The following is a 16,871-nucleotide window of genomic DNA, read 5'->3' on the forward strand; positions in this document are numbered from 1 at the left end:
AGACTCTTGCAAAAATACTCTTTTGTTTGACAATTTAGAGAGGTGTACTAGCATATTTGTCTTCATTCTGCTCTCTAGAGATTTTGTTCAGAGATCTTTCCCTTCCAGGTATTCTTACAGAAGGTCACTGCTGTTTCTGAAGCGTTTGAAACCCTACCTCCCCTGTTCCATCCGCCCCAAACCACACTTTTCTAGGTAGAATATATGCATCGAACCTTCTTTTTCTGCCTCCCCAGTCCTTATGATACAAAAAGTTAACTTTTCATTTTCATGAAAAATGCATCATTTTTTTCCACAGTATTTTATGAAAAGCAAAAGCTGGCAGACTTTCCTTATGAACATATGGATCTCACTGATAAGGCTATCTCAAGCACTTTGTGCTATGGTATGCAGTCTGTGCCACCTCAGGTGGTAGTTAAGTAGATCCAAAGCCAGTTGCTAGGGGTCATAAGTTGACAGACCTGTGGTTAACAGACTTGTGACTGGTGGCCCAAGGTTGTGCTGTTATGCAAATATTCGGCAGGCTGTAAGAACTCTTCCACTAAGAACAGCAACTTTGATATGTGCTAATGTTCAAAACCCTGTGTGACTCTACAGTTATTAATTAGCATATACAACAAGCTGCCTGCCCTCTGAAGTGCATTCAATCCCTACAAAAAAGACACTGAAGGGCAGGGACCTACTACACCAGGTTAAACTAAACAAGCTGCAGGTGCTTTTTCCCACCATTAAAAAAAAAAATTTAAAAAGCTTGTCAAGTGCTTTTTAGCACCTCATCAGACCCCTCAAATCATTCTACACATAATAGAAAAACATTTCCATAATTACTAATGGTCCCCAGAAAACTCACAGAATAAAAAATGCATACCTGAAACATAACTCCTCCTTCAAGGCCTCTTTCCTTCAGTGCTGTACTGGACTGTGGGAGTGTATCTACCTCTGGAGGCAGCCCTGAACGGTCACCTGGAACCAGGTACCAAGCTTCTCCTGTGCGGATGGCCAAGTCCTTCAACACAGCTATCAGAGGTGCTGCAGCTTCTCTCTCACTCCCTCTCTGCACTTGGAGGTTGCTCAGAGCACAGGCAGTGAGCATTTGTCACTACCCTGGTTTTGAGGGTTCTCAGCTGAGAAGGGGTGAGACCTCTGGTGGCCACAAAGCACAAAAGGACCATTTCTGTATTTTAGCTCAAAAGCCTTAAGCACACACCATTGTGTCTGAATAAATGGCCTCAGCTTTCAAAGCAAAACAAGGGGACACCCATTGGCTCTGAGTATTGAGATCCAGGAAATCACTTCTGGAATGGAGCTGCTACAGCTAACTATGAAAAGAAACTACAAGAAGGAAACAAGTGGCTTTTGCTCCAGAGAACAGAGGCTTCTGAAGGACAGAAGTGGCTCAACTTCACTGTGTGCAACTGAGACATCTCTGCATGCAGAAAATACAGCTGTCCCTCTTGAAAGCAGCAGGTTCCTCTAACAGTAGTCTTAAAAATTCTATATTTACCAAATACAGCAAAAACTGAGGTTCTTGCAGCTCCACATACATGACTATTTTTACCGCTCCATCACTAACACTCAAGAAAACCACAAAATGTCTTACATGTTCTAGAAAGCCCAAAACTAGAGATCTAAATAATTTTATACAGTTTCCTCTGCTAACTGATCAGTCATTTCATTTACCATGGTTCCATTTACAATGGCATGATACTCTCAGTACAGACCCTGTATTAGTAACTTTGGGAGATCATATATCCTCCTGTACATTATACTTTTTCCAACATTATGCATGTCAAATGGAATAGCTCTATGAATTCACTCATTAGAATTAAAGAACAAAACAAAACAAAAAAAAGCTTTAAATGTAGGTCAGTATTCGCATAACAGGGCAACCTTGGGCCACCAGTCACAAGTCTGTTAACCAGTTAACCACAGGTCTGTCAACTTATGACCCCTAGCATGACACACTATGTTTGGTAATTGATCTGCCTCCACCAACTGGCTTTGGATCTACTTAACTACACAGCCGCCTGCTTTATGTTATTCCAGATGTCCTGTTGAATTTCTTCCTTGCAGAATAACCAAACTTCAGGAAAGGATCTCGAATCTCCATTTTGTTGATTTGCTCATAGGAATACAAATCCAGGCACAGACACACACTTTGCAGGGGACACTACATACTTAAGTACTGACTTGCACTACCACTGGTTTGCAGAGTGCTCCTGTGCCAGACTCAGAAAAGCCATCCTTCCTGCTTTGATCCAGATGCAATGCAGGGAAACAGCATTCCAGATGACAGAGTAGAATTACATATTCCCAGCTTCTCATGATCATGAGCTTTGAGTTACTCACATTTCAAAATCAGACTTCGCTTGTTGCAGATTTCCGAAGACTTAACTTTATACGCTGAAGCTTTTAAAGGCCCAGCATGAAGTAAGACAAGACTAAAGGCTGAGCACCAGGATCGGAACCCCATCCTTATGTTGTTTTCTCTTGAATTACATGACTAGGACTAAACCAAATTTAGCATTTCCTGTCCTTTGCTAGCTGAGGGGCTCTAAGCTAAAAATTAGAAAGGCTTTTCCACACTTCAAAACAGTAAAGCTAATTAAATTCAATTTTAATAGCAATACATTACAGCATAGTTTATGTATATAGAGTAAAAATATTTAAAAGACAAAAGACAACTAAATTACCTAAGAGTTTCTTTTTTACCAAATAATTGTTATATTTAGACAATTCACATGCACACAAGATACTTCAATTATATTTAACAAAGCACTGTATGTAGCTCACAAGGTTCATCCCTGGGAAAAACATTTTAGAAAATACTGATGTAACACAATTTTTCTTAGGTTTTCTGTTGAGCGGATACATCCCACCCTAAAAAGGCTGTGACTGAGCACAGTTCCAAGTAGAACAGGAAAATGTCACACCTCTGAGCTAGATGGCCACAAGTTGTAGCAAACTGCTATAAAGATAATGCTCAGTGACAGTCTCTGCACCTACCCCTCAAAAATAATAGCAAAGTACACCAGCAATGACACTGTGAGGAGACTCTTGAGCAGGCTCTGGCACAAGGAGCTGCAGGTAGAACCCAGGTCCATACTTATGCTTCTGGATCACCCATGTTTCTGATACGGGGTACATTGTGTACAGAGCATGATCACAGACCCCTGTGCATACACGAGGCCCAGACCCACAGCCAGGTCAGCCACTCCTTCCCATCTTCTCAGACAGCCAAAGCCCATTCTCCACTCCATCAGGGCTCTCTAAGGCTTCTCCTCAATCCACCCTTCCCTCAGCAAAGTTACTCACTGTAATAAGGACCATGACTTCTAATCCATTTGAAACCTTCATGTTCTCAACTCATCAGGAGCCCTGCCTCAGGACCAGACTTCTGCCCCTGAGCCTCAGCAACATACATACCTGGTCACTCCAGCACAGGTACAGGTCTGGCCATCCCCCACAAGCCTCCGATCCTTTATACCCCACCTGGCTGAAGTTTGCTATAATATCACTTCATCAGGCTCATGATCACTTACAGGTGATGCTTCCCTGCCAGCCCTGCCCAGTAACAAGGCACACTTGACCCTCTTTAACGCCTCTCACTGAAACACACATGGTAAAAATTATGTATTACCTACCATCTGAGCACTAAAGTTGTAAAAGTTTGAAGTTTATGTGAAGACAGAGTAGACATTTATGTGAGCAATACAGAATGTCAGCCAGTTACAGTGATCATATAAAAATGAGAGGGGGAAAATAAATGCCTCCGAGTTGATTCTCAACGGAACATTGTTAAATATATACCCTGCACATACAAATTCCTTGATTTACATACAAATATAGATAAGAGCAATACCTCTTTATTACAAGAAAAAAGGAGCAAGACAGCATAGACCACAACACCCTCTGCTGTTGAGGGCAGCAACAGCAGAGCTGCTGGGGCCGACAGTCCCTGGGCTTACCTCGCTGCCGAGGGTGCGGGACACCGGTTTGAGCTGTGGGGACCTCGGTCCTGAGGGGGAAGGACGGTCTGTCGGGGCCCATCAAGCCCTCTCGGACCAAAAGGCGAGCCGGTGCCACGGCGACGGCTCCTCCGCAGCCCCAAAGCGGCCCTCCCGCCACCTGCACCCCGATGAGCCCCCCTCACCCCCAGCGGGCCGTCCCTGCGGGGCAGGGGGGCACAAACCCACCCGGTGCCGCCGGCCCCGGCCCGCTCCCTCCCGCTGCCCTGAGGCGCTGCCGCTTCCCGCCGGCACGGGCTCTACAGCTGCGGCTGAGGGGCCTCGCCTCAGGCTCCGGCCTCGGGCTGGGGGAAACACAGACACACACACGTCCGGTTTTCCAACATTTTATTAGCAAATAACAAATATCTCTGCTATTTTTGACAGTCTATACTATTTCCAGGCAGGAAAAAAAAATCACTCTTTCTCCTAATAAAAAATATATGTAGATTAAAAAACATCATCACTAAACAAGAAAACTAGCCAAATAGCCACACTTTAATAAAAATACTCGTGGGCTTCTGTGTTTTTTTTAACTGTGCTTTTTCTTTTTTTTCTCACACTATCTCCAGGTTCCCTGATGCAAAACAGAATAATACATATAAAATAGATTTTTTTTTCTCCCAGCAAAGCAGATTCTGTAACACAAATTATTTTAATGTTCCCTTTCCTTCCATGTAGGTGGTTGTTTTTTTTTTTTTTTTTTTTTTTTTTTTTTGGTTGGTTGGGTTTTTTTGGCCCTTTACTGAAAGGAACCTGTAGGCTGTTGTTCAAAATGGTGGTGAGTATCAGACCAAGCCCTGCTAGGAGTAGGTGTCCTGCCAGTGCTGGAAGCAGCACAATTACACTGTGCCCCCCTGAGCAGGCTGAGCTTCACCTCATGGAACAGACAGGGTGACGAACACGGAGACTACTACAGCTGGGAAAACACTGTAAACTTCCTCATGCATCACCAACACTGGTCCTGAGAACAAGAGATTCTACACTCACAGCACGCTCCTACCTGGAACACTCAGGGAAGTTTGTATGGACATGAGTGCTGCATGCTGTGGTTTCTGTGCAATGAAGTTACTTGGGAGCCATGTGTAGTGACCGACTGCCAGAGAGAAAGGCCTGACCTTAGCTCACCTGGGCACAAAGATAACTGAAGACTGAACAGTGAGCTGTCTGTAATGTCTTTGTTAAACAACACCTTTATAAAGGTAGAATTAATAAGCCAGAGCTTCACACAGCCTTGCACTCTGTCTACCTTTCTGCTGTGTCCCATCTTTCTCAATAGTTGCTAGGATTTTACATTACAGTAATTCCATCCCCATGACAGCACAATCCGGATCCAACAACCTAACACCTGTTTTAATCGCGGCTTAATTTTCAGAAGTGTAATTTACATACACATTCCAGTCTCAAATTTGGAAATCAATAGTGTTTTTAAAGTCCAGAAACTCAGAAAAATACCGCTGGCTTGGAGTCTGTTTGGTTTTCCACATCCTTGGGAAAGCAGGAAGCAAAATTTGGTAGGTAAGCTAGGCGGCTTTTTATCCAAATATATATTTTTTAGTGTTCTGTTTATGAAAAATTCCCTCCAGACACTGCCATGATTAACCCCAGTTGGCAACTAGTCCACACAGCCGCTTGCTCACCTTTCATTGGCCCTGGTGCGGAGCAGAATTGGAAAGCAAACCTCGAGGGTTACTTTGAGATAAGAACAATTTTGTAATTGAACTAAATCAAAATATTATAATAATAATTACGAATAATGGAAAGGAAAAGAGAGGAATAAACCCCAGGAAAAACAAGTGATGCACAACACAACTGCTCACCACCCACAGACCAATGCCCAGCCCATCCCTGAGCAGTGACCTGTAGCTCCCAGCCAACTCACCCCAGTTTACATACAGAGCATGGCATTCCATGGGCTAGAATATCCGTTTGCCCATACTGGGTCAGCTGTCCCTGGCTATGGTCCCTCCCAGCTTTTTGTGCACCTCCTCACCAGCAGAGCTTGGGAAACTGAAAAGTCCTGACTTACAGTAACCACTACTTAGCAAAAACTAAAACATCAGCATATTATCATCAACATTATTCTCATACTGAATCTAAAACACAGCACAGTACCAGCTAAGGAGAAAATTAACTCTACTCTAGCTGAAATTCGGATACACTGAAACCTCAGGTTTCCCTGTTACCACTCCTTCTTAATACATACATTACTGCAACACTTTTTGAGGATTCTGTCTCAAGAATTACACAGAAAGGTTAGAAATATATATTCTAATTGAATATTAAGATAAACCCATGCCCTGCATCTCATTTGACCAGCATACAGACTATGGCAGCACAAGATATAAAATAAAAAGAAATTAAATAAGTAGTATAAAAATGCAGTGCCATATTTGCAGAAACATTCACTCTTCAGCTTCCACAATTCATATATCCACATTCTCTTTCCTTTCCTCCAACCTTCCCAGTCCAAGATAAGCTCCACAAGATAAGCTCCCTCTCATACTCACTCTTCTCCACTGCTTTTTTCCTCCTACCCCCTCCTTCATTTTATGTTTCTTCCATCAAATCCTATGTTCTGTGTCTCTTCTCCAAAGCTTCTCATACATTTCTTTCCTTTCACAGAAGTAATTTCTTATCAACCGCATTTTAGTCTCCAACTAAGCAAGGATACAAAGTTACCAATATAAGTAGCATATTTTTATTTCTTTCTTAGAAACTGGAAGCCATCAAAATTAACCTGATACTAGTTATCAACACCTGCTCTAAAACGTCAGTCTAGAGGTGACAAGTTTAAAGCCAAACAAAATCAGTTTCCTCATCCATCTATAGTTGTTTCTAACAGACTTGCTTTCTGATTTTTAATTCCTCAAATGGCAAAATAAATAGGAACTTCTAACAGCAAATACATTCAATGAAAAAATACCCTAGTCTGCACATTTTTTGGTACCAATTGAACAATACTGGCTTAGAAACTAATATATTTAAAATTATGCAACTTCCCTGTGCAAAGATACTACATCAATATCAAAGTGCTTATTTCCGCAATTTTGGATACAACTCCCTGAATCAAATACAGACATCTGCAGTCTGGGTTACATGTAAACAGCACCTATAAAAATAGGTGTTAGAGACTCCAATTTGCTGAAAATAAATAATATTGACAACAACAACTAAGTCTAATAAAGACTATTTCTTCACATGCTTTAGGTTTCTAAATGCCCTTTTCTTGGTGAGGCATCCTCTCATCATTCCATGAAAATGTTGTATCTGGGTGCATGTAAATCACTACAGAACTTTTTTCTCTTTTTCATCCAAAAATTGCCTTAGCCTACCTCAGTGCTACAGTCAGTTGCACTCACACTAACAATGGGAGTTGTGCTAAACCTCAGGCAGAGACCATGGCCAGAGCACAGTTCTTGTTGCATTTCAGAACTATTTACTGCCAGGTTCACAAAATCAAGGTTATGATATGTAATGGCATTGTGATCTTCTCTTCAGTGGCAACAATAACAGAGTACTGCACACAGCTGTCTGTGTATCTGACACAAAACCTGTCAGATACCTGCCATCAAATGTTTATACTATTAACAAATATAAAAATTTAATTTAAAGAAAATCCTTACAACTCACTAGCAATTGCCTGACTGAAATAATAATGCACACAGTCTCAACCACTGTGTGGAATGTGAATTACTCTGCAGTAAAAGATTATCAGTAGAAACCCTACACCCTGAGTGCAGTTGACATCAGTATCACTGAAGCCTCACTGAAACACTCAAAATATAAAAGCACTCCAACTGGTGCTTGTGCTGTAGCATTTCCCTGGGAATCTTTATTCCCAATTTTCTAAAATGCTTAGTAGACATTTAAGACCATCATCCAGTTGTTGGTGTAGTTTGAGAAGCAAGAAGCATCATACTAAGGACTCAGACAAGAAGTCCAAGTCTGCTGCCAGGGCTGCTTGCTTCAGCAAGGATGAAAGTTTTCTGTCTCCTGCCCATGGAATTCTCATCCCATTATGATATGCTGCTTCTCCTCTGAAGAGGGGCTTTTCTTTGTGAAAGATCCTCACTGTCACTTTCACAGTTTGTCTGAAATAGAAAGGCCACAAAGTCTCTCATGTAAATGAGATACCATGCTCTTAAACACGCTGTTCCAATATTATTAGTATCATCTATTGAGAAGAGCAGAGCTGATAAAACCCTTAAAGTTTCAATTCGGAAGGTCACAGGCAGTGCCAGGGTCCCCCACCCTCCATCACAGAGCTGGGCACAAGAGCAGTGAGCTCCCCTGCAACTGCTCGGATCTTGGTCACACCACATGGTCACTGCCTGGGATCCAGACATCATCTGAAAGCTCCTTGCTGCTCTTTATTCAATAATGTGCTTAGCCCCTAGAGGGTCTATTAAGTCACTGGCTCCCCCTGCACAAGATTCCTGTCACAGTAAGAGAACATACAGAAGCATTAAAGACACAAATGATGCCATGGTCCCCTCTGGTTTCCCACTCCAAGCCACTGCTGTCCTGTTGGGCTGTGCATCCATGTAAGGACAGCAAAAATGACTACAAAGAAAGACCGGTTCTTTTCTTCTTCCTGTGTGAGGAACGCACCTACCAAACTCTCATCCTGTGTCAGGATCTTCTTCACCAGCGAGCGCGATAAGTGGTTGCACAGTGAAACAATGCGGTACGAAAGCTGTGCAGAGAGGGAGGAAAACCAATTTGATCACACATACCCAGTGCAGACATACCCAAACACATTTCATTCATTTACTGCCTATTACAATTTTACATTCAAGTTCTATCTTGCCCTCTGATCCCATCAGGCTTGGGAAGCCACATGTGAGAAGGATTAAAGACTCATTGTCATACCTTCCATCGCCTTCTAGCGTATTGCCTTTTGAAGTTTTCCATGTTGACAACAGATGATTTCCGAACCAAAGACTGTTGCTTGTCCATGGGCTGGAAGATAAAAGAGCAATTTTATTCTTCAGCTCCCTTTGGTGCATAAAATATGGAAGATATCTCATGTGCACTGGAGCTGGCTGAAAGAAAGCTGGGGAAGCTGCAGATTCACAGGTAAAAGCAGAAGAAAAAAATTAAATCTAGCCCACTCTGGGCCTAGACAGGACCCTTTTGATCGCAAATAAGATCCTAAAACTAGTGGGTGCTAAGGCTATGCTTTCACTTTGCAAAGTTGCTAAGGTGCTTCTTGTGCACACCTGCCACATCTCCCTTTTCTCGAAATAACATCACTGTAATAAAATGGAACAAAGGTAGCTGGCATGTAGTATTAGTGACAAGGATAGATGCTACTTGAAAAAACTTCAGCTTTGTCCTTTAACCATAGCCAGAGTATGAGAGCACAATGCATTGACACCTAGGCAATAAAATAATTGCAATATCTGACGATGGAAAAATAGGAATAAAGAAGAATATAGATCAGAATTCAGACATGTGCCTAATGCTTTGGATGTCAACCTGGTGTTAAGGAACAGATGTTCCAAAAATCCTGACACAGTCCTTCTGAAAATGAAGCACATTTCAATCCCAAAAGTACATCAAAATTTGCATAAACCATAAAACCAAATTTGACAGATTGCAAGAAATAAATGGTTCAAAACCAGATCAAACATGAGTGAAAAGAGAAATGCCAGTAATCAGCCCTTCAACGAGTATGGAGTGACAACCATTCCAGCCATTCTGATCTGCATATGTAGGAGGTGGATAATACAGAAATATTTCTACTGAACTGGACCGGAATGCAGCCAAGTCATGCACCTGAAACATCAAGAGTACCAAAGAAGAATGGAAAACACATCAGTGAGGATTTAAACATCTTTTTCAGCAAAATAATTTAAAATGTTTGAGACAACAAATTCACTTTTCTCCTCAGATTCTGTAGGTTTAGCATTTTTGCAGGTATCTCAGCAGCACTTCAAGGAACCAAGGTATCAGCTGGGCCCCCTTCTCGTTTAGATGTATACACCATTTGCATCCAACAGAACTGGGACAATTAAGCATTAAATATAATTTCCTCACACTGCAAACAGCCAGCATGGTGCAACAGGCAAGCAGAAATCAATCTGAAATGGAAAAAATGTCATGGGCTAAATGTCAGCTGTACAATCATTAGGAAAAATTTCCCAGTGCCCTTTCAGCAGCAGAACCACTGCTGACTCACTTTACTGCAGACTGCTAATAACTGCTAATAACCACATCTTCATTTTCAGTGTCCTGCAATCCAATGACCTTGTCATTCTCTCAGATCATCAGGATCTCTTCTCAAAAGCAGTGTGTGATTAGCCTCAAGGATGGAGTCACAACAACATTACCCTCACCAAAACATGCTCAGGAACCAGGTGGCCTCATTCAATGCTCCTCATTGTGCCAGTGCATTTGTTCTTAAAGAAAATCGATATGAACAAAGAATATGAGATTATGGCTGAGGGGAGGCAGACTCTTTTTCTTGAGAGTGTTTTCTACAAATTTTAACTCCCACTAGGCTTTTAAGTTTCATTTTAGGAATTATAGCTCTCTCCCCCTGACAATAAAATCCTGTGTTGCAGTTCTCCTGGACAGTTTTTGAGCTGGGTCTTCCAGCTCAAAGGAACCTGCAGAAGCATTCTGAAACAATAAGAAATGGACACATGCAAAATGCTCAATACTATTTGTCACAGTAGAGCCCAATTCTCCCCAGCCATCAGCACCACCTTGCCAGGGTCACATCCTAGCTTATCTACATAGGAGCTTTTGAATATTTTACATATTGTGCCAAGAACAGTGCCACAGAGAGTGCATGCAGTTTCCATCCTCCTTCAAGTACAATGATGGGAGCAAAAATATCCCAAGTGAATAACTGTTTTCACAATTCTGAATTTGCATCAGTCTCTGCACATCTTTGTGAGGACATGGCAGTAAATGGGTCCACTGTACTCTGCAAAAATTAGATGACAGTATGCTTGTACCTTCTTATCTCAAAGTAGGAAACATTATTCTTAATCATGTTAGGAAGAACAACAATTCAGTTTATTTAGGTCATTAACTTCTCTGCAAAAGGAGGAGGGAGGAGCGGCAGTGAAAGATACACTCTAATGTATATATTTAAAGATTCACTCTAGCTGGACTTGAGTTATTATCTCACTTGTAGTTGCACAACAGTCACCTTGCAGCAAATGCCCACAGAAACGTGGCATCTTTTTCAGTCACTAACCACCAGGGAACAACTGCATCCTGCATAAATATTTATTGTGTTCAAAAATTAGATTAGTACATCTGTGCATGTAAATACAGTATAACCAAACCACAGCAGGTCATGATTCAAGGTTGGGTTTTCTTTTACTTTTTAAAACCCAAGGAAAAAAATCTTTATAACAAGAACACTATCTCAAATGCCACACCATAGATTTAGTTGTATCTTTGTAATCTTCTTCACTGTAGAAAACAAACCAGAGGACTATACTATCACTTTGTCAAAAATTGACATTTGCACTGCAAAATTACAGAGTCATTTGACCATTACAAGTTCCCAAAGGTGTCTTTTGAATAGGATTTCTTTGGTACAGGACAGGAAACTCAGCTATCGATTAATCCTTTAGTTTAAAATTCACCTTACCTTTGATGGTAAAAGAGTTCGCCCTGCACAATTGGCCTAAACACTAATCCTAATATTCTTCATTGTAGCCATTTCACAGCGAATTTCCACAGTACAAGCTAAATTACCACACAATTAGCTTTAATTTACAGATTTAACCTTTGCAAATATTTGTATCATAAGGTGTATAGAACTGCTTGTAGTAGGGCTATCCAAATGTTTCCTTCAGCCAACCAAAAATTCTGTAAAGGGAATTTTTATTAGTTTCCAGGCACTCAATTTCTAGTAAGTACAGACTGTCTTATTCTTTATTCCACATTAATTACCAACTAATCTTTAGGAACTGTAATACATGATGCAGAGTAAAATATAGGCAATACCAAAGGTTTTTGCATTAGATGTGTCCAAACCACTGTGATAATCTTGTTCCTGCAAGTTCAGACTGAACACAGGAAAAAAAACAAAACCACTTCAACACCATAAACCACTGGGAGATTATGGCCTTGGTCAGCAGCTTGTGCAATATATCAGAACTTTAATTCTAGGTCATGTTTTTGTGTAGAATCTATGCACTGGAACCTTTTTAAACTGATGTACATTGAAACAAGCAACAAACCTTGCACTTAGCCTGATCTCAGTGTTACTGATGGGATACTGTCGCATCAAGATTCAACCCTGCAAGGAATTTTTCACAGCACGATCTATTTAACAGCTCCATTAGTGATTCATTAATATCTTTGTTGAAAACAGAGTCAAAGTTTCCATTCACACAGGTTTCATTTTCCCGTTGAAAACTGCTCATTAAATCCTGTATCCACTTGATTTCCTCAGAAAGTTCCTGTCTAAGGGACTCATACTGGCTCTGCAGCTCAGCGTATTTCCCGCACATGCCTGCGAGACTGGCACTGACAGCCTCACTATCATCATACAAATGCCTTTTCAGGGACTCCATTTTACGGTATTCATACTTCAGCTGGGACAGCGTGTGCCTCACACTTTCACTCTCTTCTTTATACCAAGCTTCTTTCTCATTATAAATGGAAAGCAGAACATCTATGTCCTCCTGCAAGGAATTGTGGGATGCAGCCAACGTGATGAAACCCTGCTCCACACGGGAAATGTCCTCTACAATGCGGGCAAAGTGCTCAAAGTTGATGTAGGTGTTGTTGGGGGGCATGCTCGAGTGGCACTTTATGGTGTACTCCCTCAGGTGTTTTGTCTTCAGCTGTGTGTTCTCCACCTTCTTGTTTTCCTGGACTTTGGTTTCATCTTTCAGCTGGTGAGTCATCAGACAGAGGAACCAATATTACTCAACATTTACAAGACTGCAGCAATTCAAAAACCCTACACAAAAGATGCAGCCTGAGCTTCCACAATGCTGGGAGATGTTCTGCTCACAAAGATTTTCCTTCATGCATTTGATTAAAAAAAACAAACACCAAACACATAAGCCCAGAACTGAATGTGAGAAGTGATGTGCATTCATTCCAATGTGATAAGTGCAAGCAACATAGCTGCAACTTATTTTCATGCTAATTTTTAGTAATTACCAGCGTCAAAGCGATCAGTATTTGTACAAGGAAAACCAACAACCCTAATACCACTCCAACTAACGTTTTGTGCAATGCAAAGCAAAACTGAATTTCAAAAATCCTCATTAGTCATGCTGAGACTAACTAAATGTATTTTCAGTAAGAGACTTATCCACATAAGCAAGCAATGTTTATGATGAAAAAATACATACAGACACACAAATGTAAGCAAACTAGAACACGGGGTACACAGCAGTTCTCTCTCCAAAGAAATTGTATTTTCTATATTGATTGCAGTCAACTCTCAATTCAAGAACTCATGAAAGCCAACACACAGTATATGCCCATGTAAATAGAGAGAAATGGAAAAATGCAAAGCCCAGTCCAATATGGGATACTGAAATATGCAATAAACATCAGAGCTTTGTTACTCTCTTTTTGAAAGTTCCCATAATAAAGGAAGTAATTTGCAGAAATCCAAGGATTTGGTCAGACCCAAGCGATTTCCTCCCTGCACATCTCTTTGAGTCACCCAGCATCAAAGTACTTAGGGGGCAGTTTTCCATTTAACACACCAGTAAGAGTGAGAATATGATCTCTGCTTTGCTCATGGAGAAAACCAAGATATTTTTCTTTATTCAGTCTTACCATTATCCATGGATGAGACAGAGCTTCCTGAATTGTAAGCCGCTTCCTAAAAAACAACAACACAAAAAAACCCCAAAGACTTGAATGATAAGTACTTGGTACAGAAATCCATTAACCCACACTCTTCCTGGGCTTCCTATGAAGCATTTATCAGGATTATTCCAGACAAACTCTAAAATTTCAGGGTTACGTTTCTCCCTGAGGCACACCGCTTGTGTGCAGTTTAGTTACTGTTCTAAACTTCTGTAGGTAACTGTCCTTACTCCACACAACTTTAATTCTTATTTCATCAAAATCTACCTGTAGTTTTGTGCAGCCTTCCATAAGAAGTTGTACAACACTCATTTGTTTTGTTCATGTGACGTGCTTAGAAAATACATTCTTGCTATACACCTTTGATACATCTCTGTCTAAATCAACAGTAATTATACCAGAGGTAATCAACAGTAATTATACCAAAGCTGTCCTTTGGAACACTTCAGTATTACAGCACTGAAGGAGCTGCTGTTGCCTAAAAGCAACATTTCTGAGAGGAATACTGCAACCCTAATCAAAGTGGATCAAACCTAACTTCCCTGTGCACTGTAGCAGTTTGCTCCAACAGCATGTTAAGAGCACTGAGAATCAAAGGCAGAAACACATGGGACAAATACCAACAGCACTGACTTCTCCTTGGAGCTGCAGGACCTGTGTAAAACTCTCATCAAACACCTACTCTACCCCACACTGAGGCCTGATGATTTGCAGAAATTTTCACTGAACAGCTCCTTCTCTCTTGTAGTTATTTTCTCCCCTAATGAAGCCATTAGAAAGAATCACAATGGTCTGACTTTCCTCCAGGACAAAGAAGGTTATAGGGAAGGATATGCTACTTCTGTGTGCATTTTATTAAAAGCAAGAAAAACTAAAAAAAAAAAAAAAAAAAAAAAAAAAAATATATATATATATACTGAAAACACTGGTTCGTGTAACCCAGGAACAAAGATCTGCATAGCTATTACACCCTAGGTGACTGCTACAGATACAGAGACTTGGAACAACTCCATATCAGCACATGTACTGATTTTTCTGGCACTGCACCACTGGGGGCATATTCTGGGATGGTATCACCTCCTTGGAAGTAGTTCATAAGAAACTGAAATAGTGGAATGGTTGTTACCCTGAACTCAAGATTGTACACATCATTTTCAGCCCTTCAGCTACACTCCATTGTGCCATCTTGACTCAGGTGAGAATTCAGTTCTGAACATGGCATTTAGCTGAGGAGATTTGGTCCCTCTCCTCAGGGTTTCTGGATGCAGTTATTAACTAGGGTCACAGCAGCGTCCTCCTGTATTGCTCTTGACTGGTAATACAGACTGCAAGAAAAGTTTTTCATTTGTCAAGCCACATTTCACTAGATTTATTTTAGAGATTAATGGGTCTTTCTGAATGTCTGCTTACCGTGTATCCTTCACCAGTAGTTTCTGAATAAAGTCTTTTGCCAGGTCACTAGTATTGCTGAAAAATTCTTCATCAAAATCATAATTCACAGCTGTGATGTTGGAAAGTGTTTCTTGTTTAGTTTCTCCAAGGAAAGGTGATGCACCACTAAGCCTAGATAAGCCAAAAAGAGGAATCAGCTGGTAAAATAAATAGCAGAAGTTCCCTAATGAAATTACACTGGCTGTGGAATATACTCTTGGGACATTTGTGGTTCTTGTGTTGAAGCAGTTCTGCCATGTAGGAAAAAACATGGCCAGCTTTGGCTCACTACACCTGTGGCTTACTTAGCTGAGCCAGACTTGCATGGAAAGTCTCTAGTGGAGCACTAATGCATGCACACAGAGAGAAATGCACAGACTCTCCTCTCCTGAGTGTCTCATTTAAGTCATTGCTAATCAAACTAGAAAAAGTTTCAGCTCAAGAGAGACTTTATCCCTGTGAACCCACAAAGACTACCCGGCTGCAGCTTCTATAACCTTCAAGTCGATAATGTAGTATTTCTGTAGTTTTTCTTCATTAAGGAAAACTTCTGCCCACACTTCTTTTCTCTCTGCAAAGCTGCTGATGAGTTCCCTGCACAGTGGGTTCAACCAAGAGACCTTTCTCAGCTGGAAGCAAAATACAACATATGATCAGAAGCCAGGCACATGACCTTGCCTAGGAGCCAGCTCCACTGGAGAAGCAGGGCCATGCTGCTCAGTAAAGGGAATCCACAAGAAAAAGGGCTTTGGTTGCAATAAAATGCAATAATACAATTTTTGTGTTGTTTCTGAACAACACAAAATTTCTTTTGCTTGGCACTCTACTCCAACTGCAAGAATGTAATGGAGACAGCATCTTAATAAAATGCCATTAAGCAATCTTGACTTAAGAAAAAGGTTTTCTTCTGCTTTGCCCGTCTCTCAGCTGTGACTGTCAACCTTCATCTTTGATGGCTCTGCACCTCTGCTCCATAAAACTTGTGTCAGAACAGAGTCATCCCAGACCCCTCCTGCCCTGCCTTTCCTCCAGGCTCCTTCTCCCCCAACACAAAGGGATACTTACTTGCAAAAGTCTGGTTTACGGGAAATGTTATTTACACCAAGGAGATTGATCTCACCCCTTTTTTTATAATCTGCTGGGCTATTTTTGTGCTTATCTATTATGTCCAGCTTTGGTAACAGTTTCAGGATGCAGCAGGCTCAAAACAGGACTGCAGCAAACTCCCAGGAACTAAACTGAGATTTTGAATACTAAACCATTTGCTTACATGATCCCACTCTCAACAGACTTTTTATCTTGTCTGTATTGCCACTACAAGGTTGACTGGGAATATTGGGGGATAAGCAGAAAGTTAGATGGGACCACCCAAGCATTTCAGCTCAATCCCCAGCTACCACATGTGACTTTATCCACAGAATAAACAATGAAGTGCATAAAGTGCTCCCTCCTCCCTCTACAATCACACAACACAACCAAGGCATCTGACACAGGCAAGAGAGCATGAGTGAGGCCCTCCAGTTGTCTTTGACGCAGTAAATTTAATCCCATAAACCACAGTCAGTCTCAGTTCTTAAGGGGTTTTACATACTTCCTCTTAAGCCTTGGTTTCATTTCTGCTGG

At 41.2% G+C, this 16,871-nt stretch overlaps 1 protein-coding gene across 5 annotated transcripts in view; it reads right to left on the bottom strand.

The window, feature by feature from the left end:
* Positions 1–4,338: 4,338 nt before the first annotated feature.
* Positions 4,339–16,871, bottom strand: part of DAPK2 (death associated protein kinase 2) — a 51,344-nt gene continuing 38,811 nt past the window's right edge. The window contains exons 8-12 of one of the 5 annotated variants that reach the window (XM_002191422.7): positions 15,228–15,380; positions 13,785–13,830; positions 8,883–8,972; positions 8,626–8,706; positions 4,339–8,101 (exon numbers count right to left, since the gene is read on the bottom strand). In XM_002191422.7, coding sequence (XP_002191458.3) covers positions 8,027–8,101; positions 8,626–8,706; positions 8,883–8,972; positions 13,785–13,830; positions 15,228–15,380 — 445 coding nt within the window. In that variant the 3' untranslated portion in view covers positions 4,339–8,026. Of the gene's footprint in view, positions 8,102–8,621; positions 8,707–8,882; positions 8,973–11,017; positions 12,881–13,784; positions 13,831–15,227; positions 15,381–16,871 lie in introns of those variants that run through there. The other 4 variants (XM_030281898.4, XM_072933936.1, XM_072933937.1 and 1 more) reach the window with 4 other exon arrangements.

Source organism: Taeniopygia guttata, chromosome 10, assembly GCF_048771995.1.
Source record: "Taeniopygia guttata chromosome 10, bTaeGut7.mat, whole genome shotgun sequence".
Lineage (NCBI taxonomy): Eukaryota > Metazoa > Chordata > Aves > Passeriformes > Estrildidae > Taeniopygia > Taeniopygia guttata.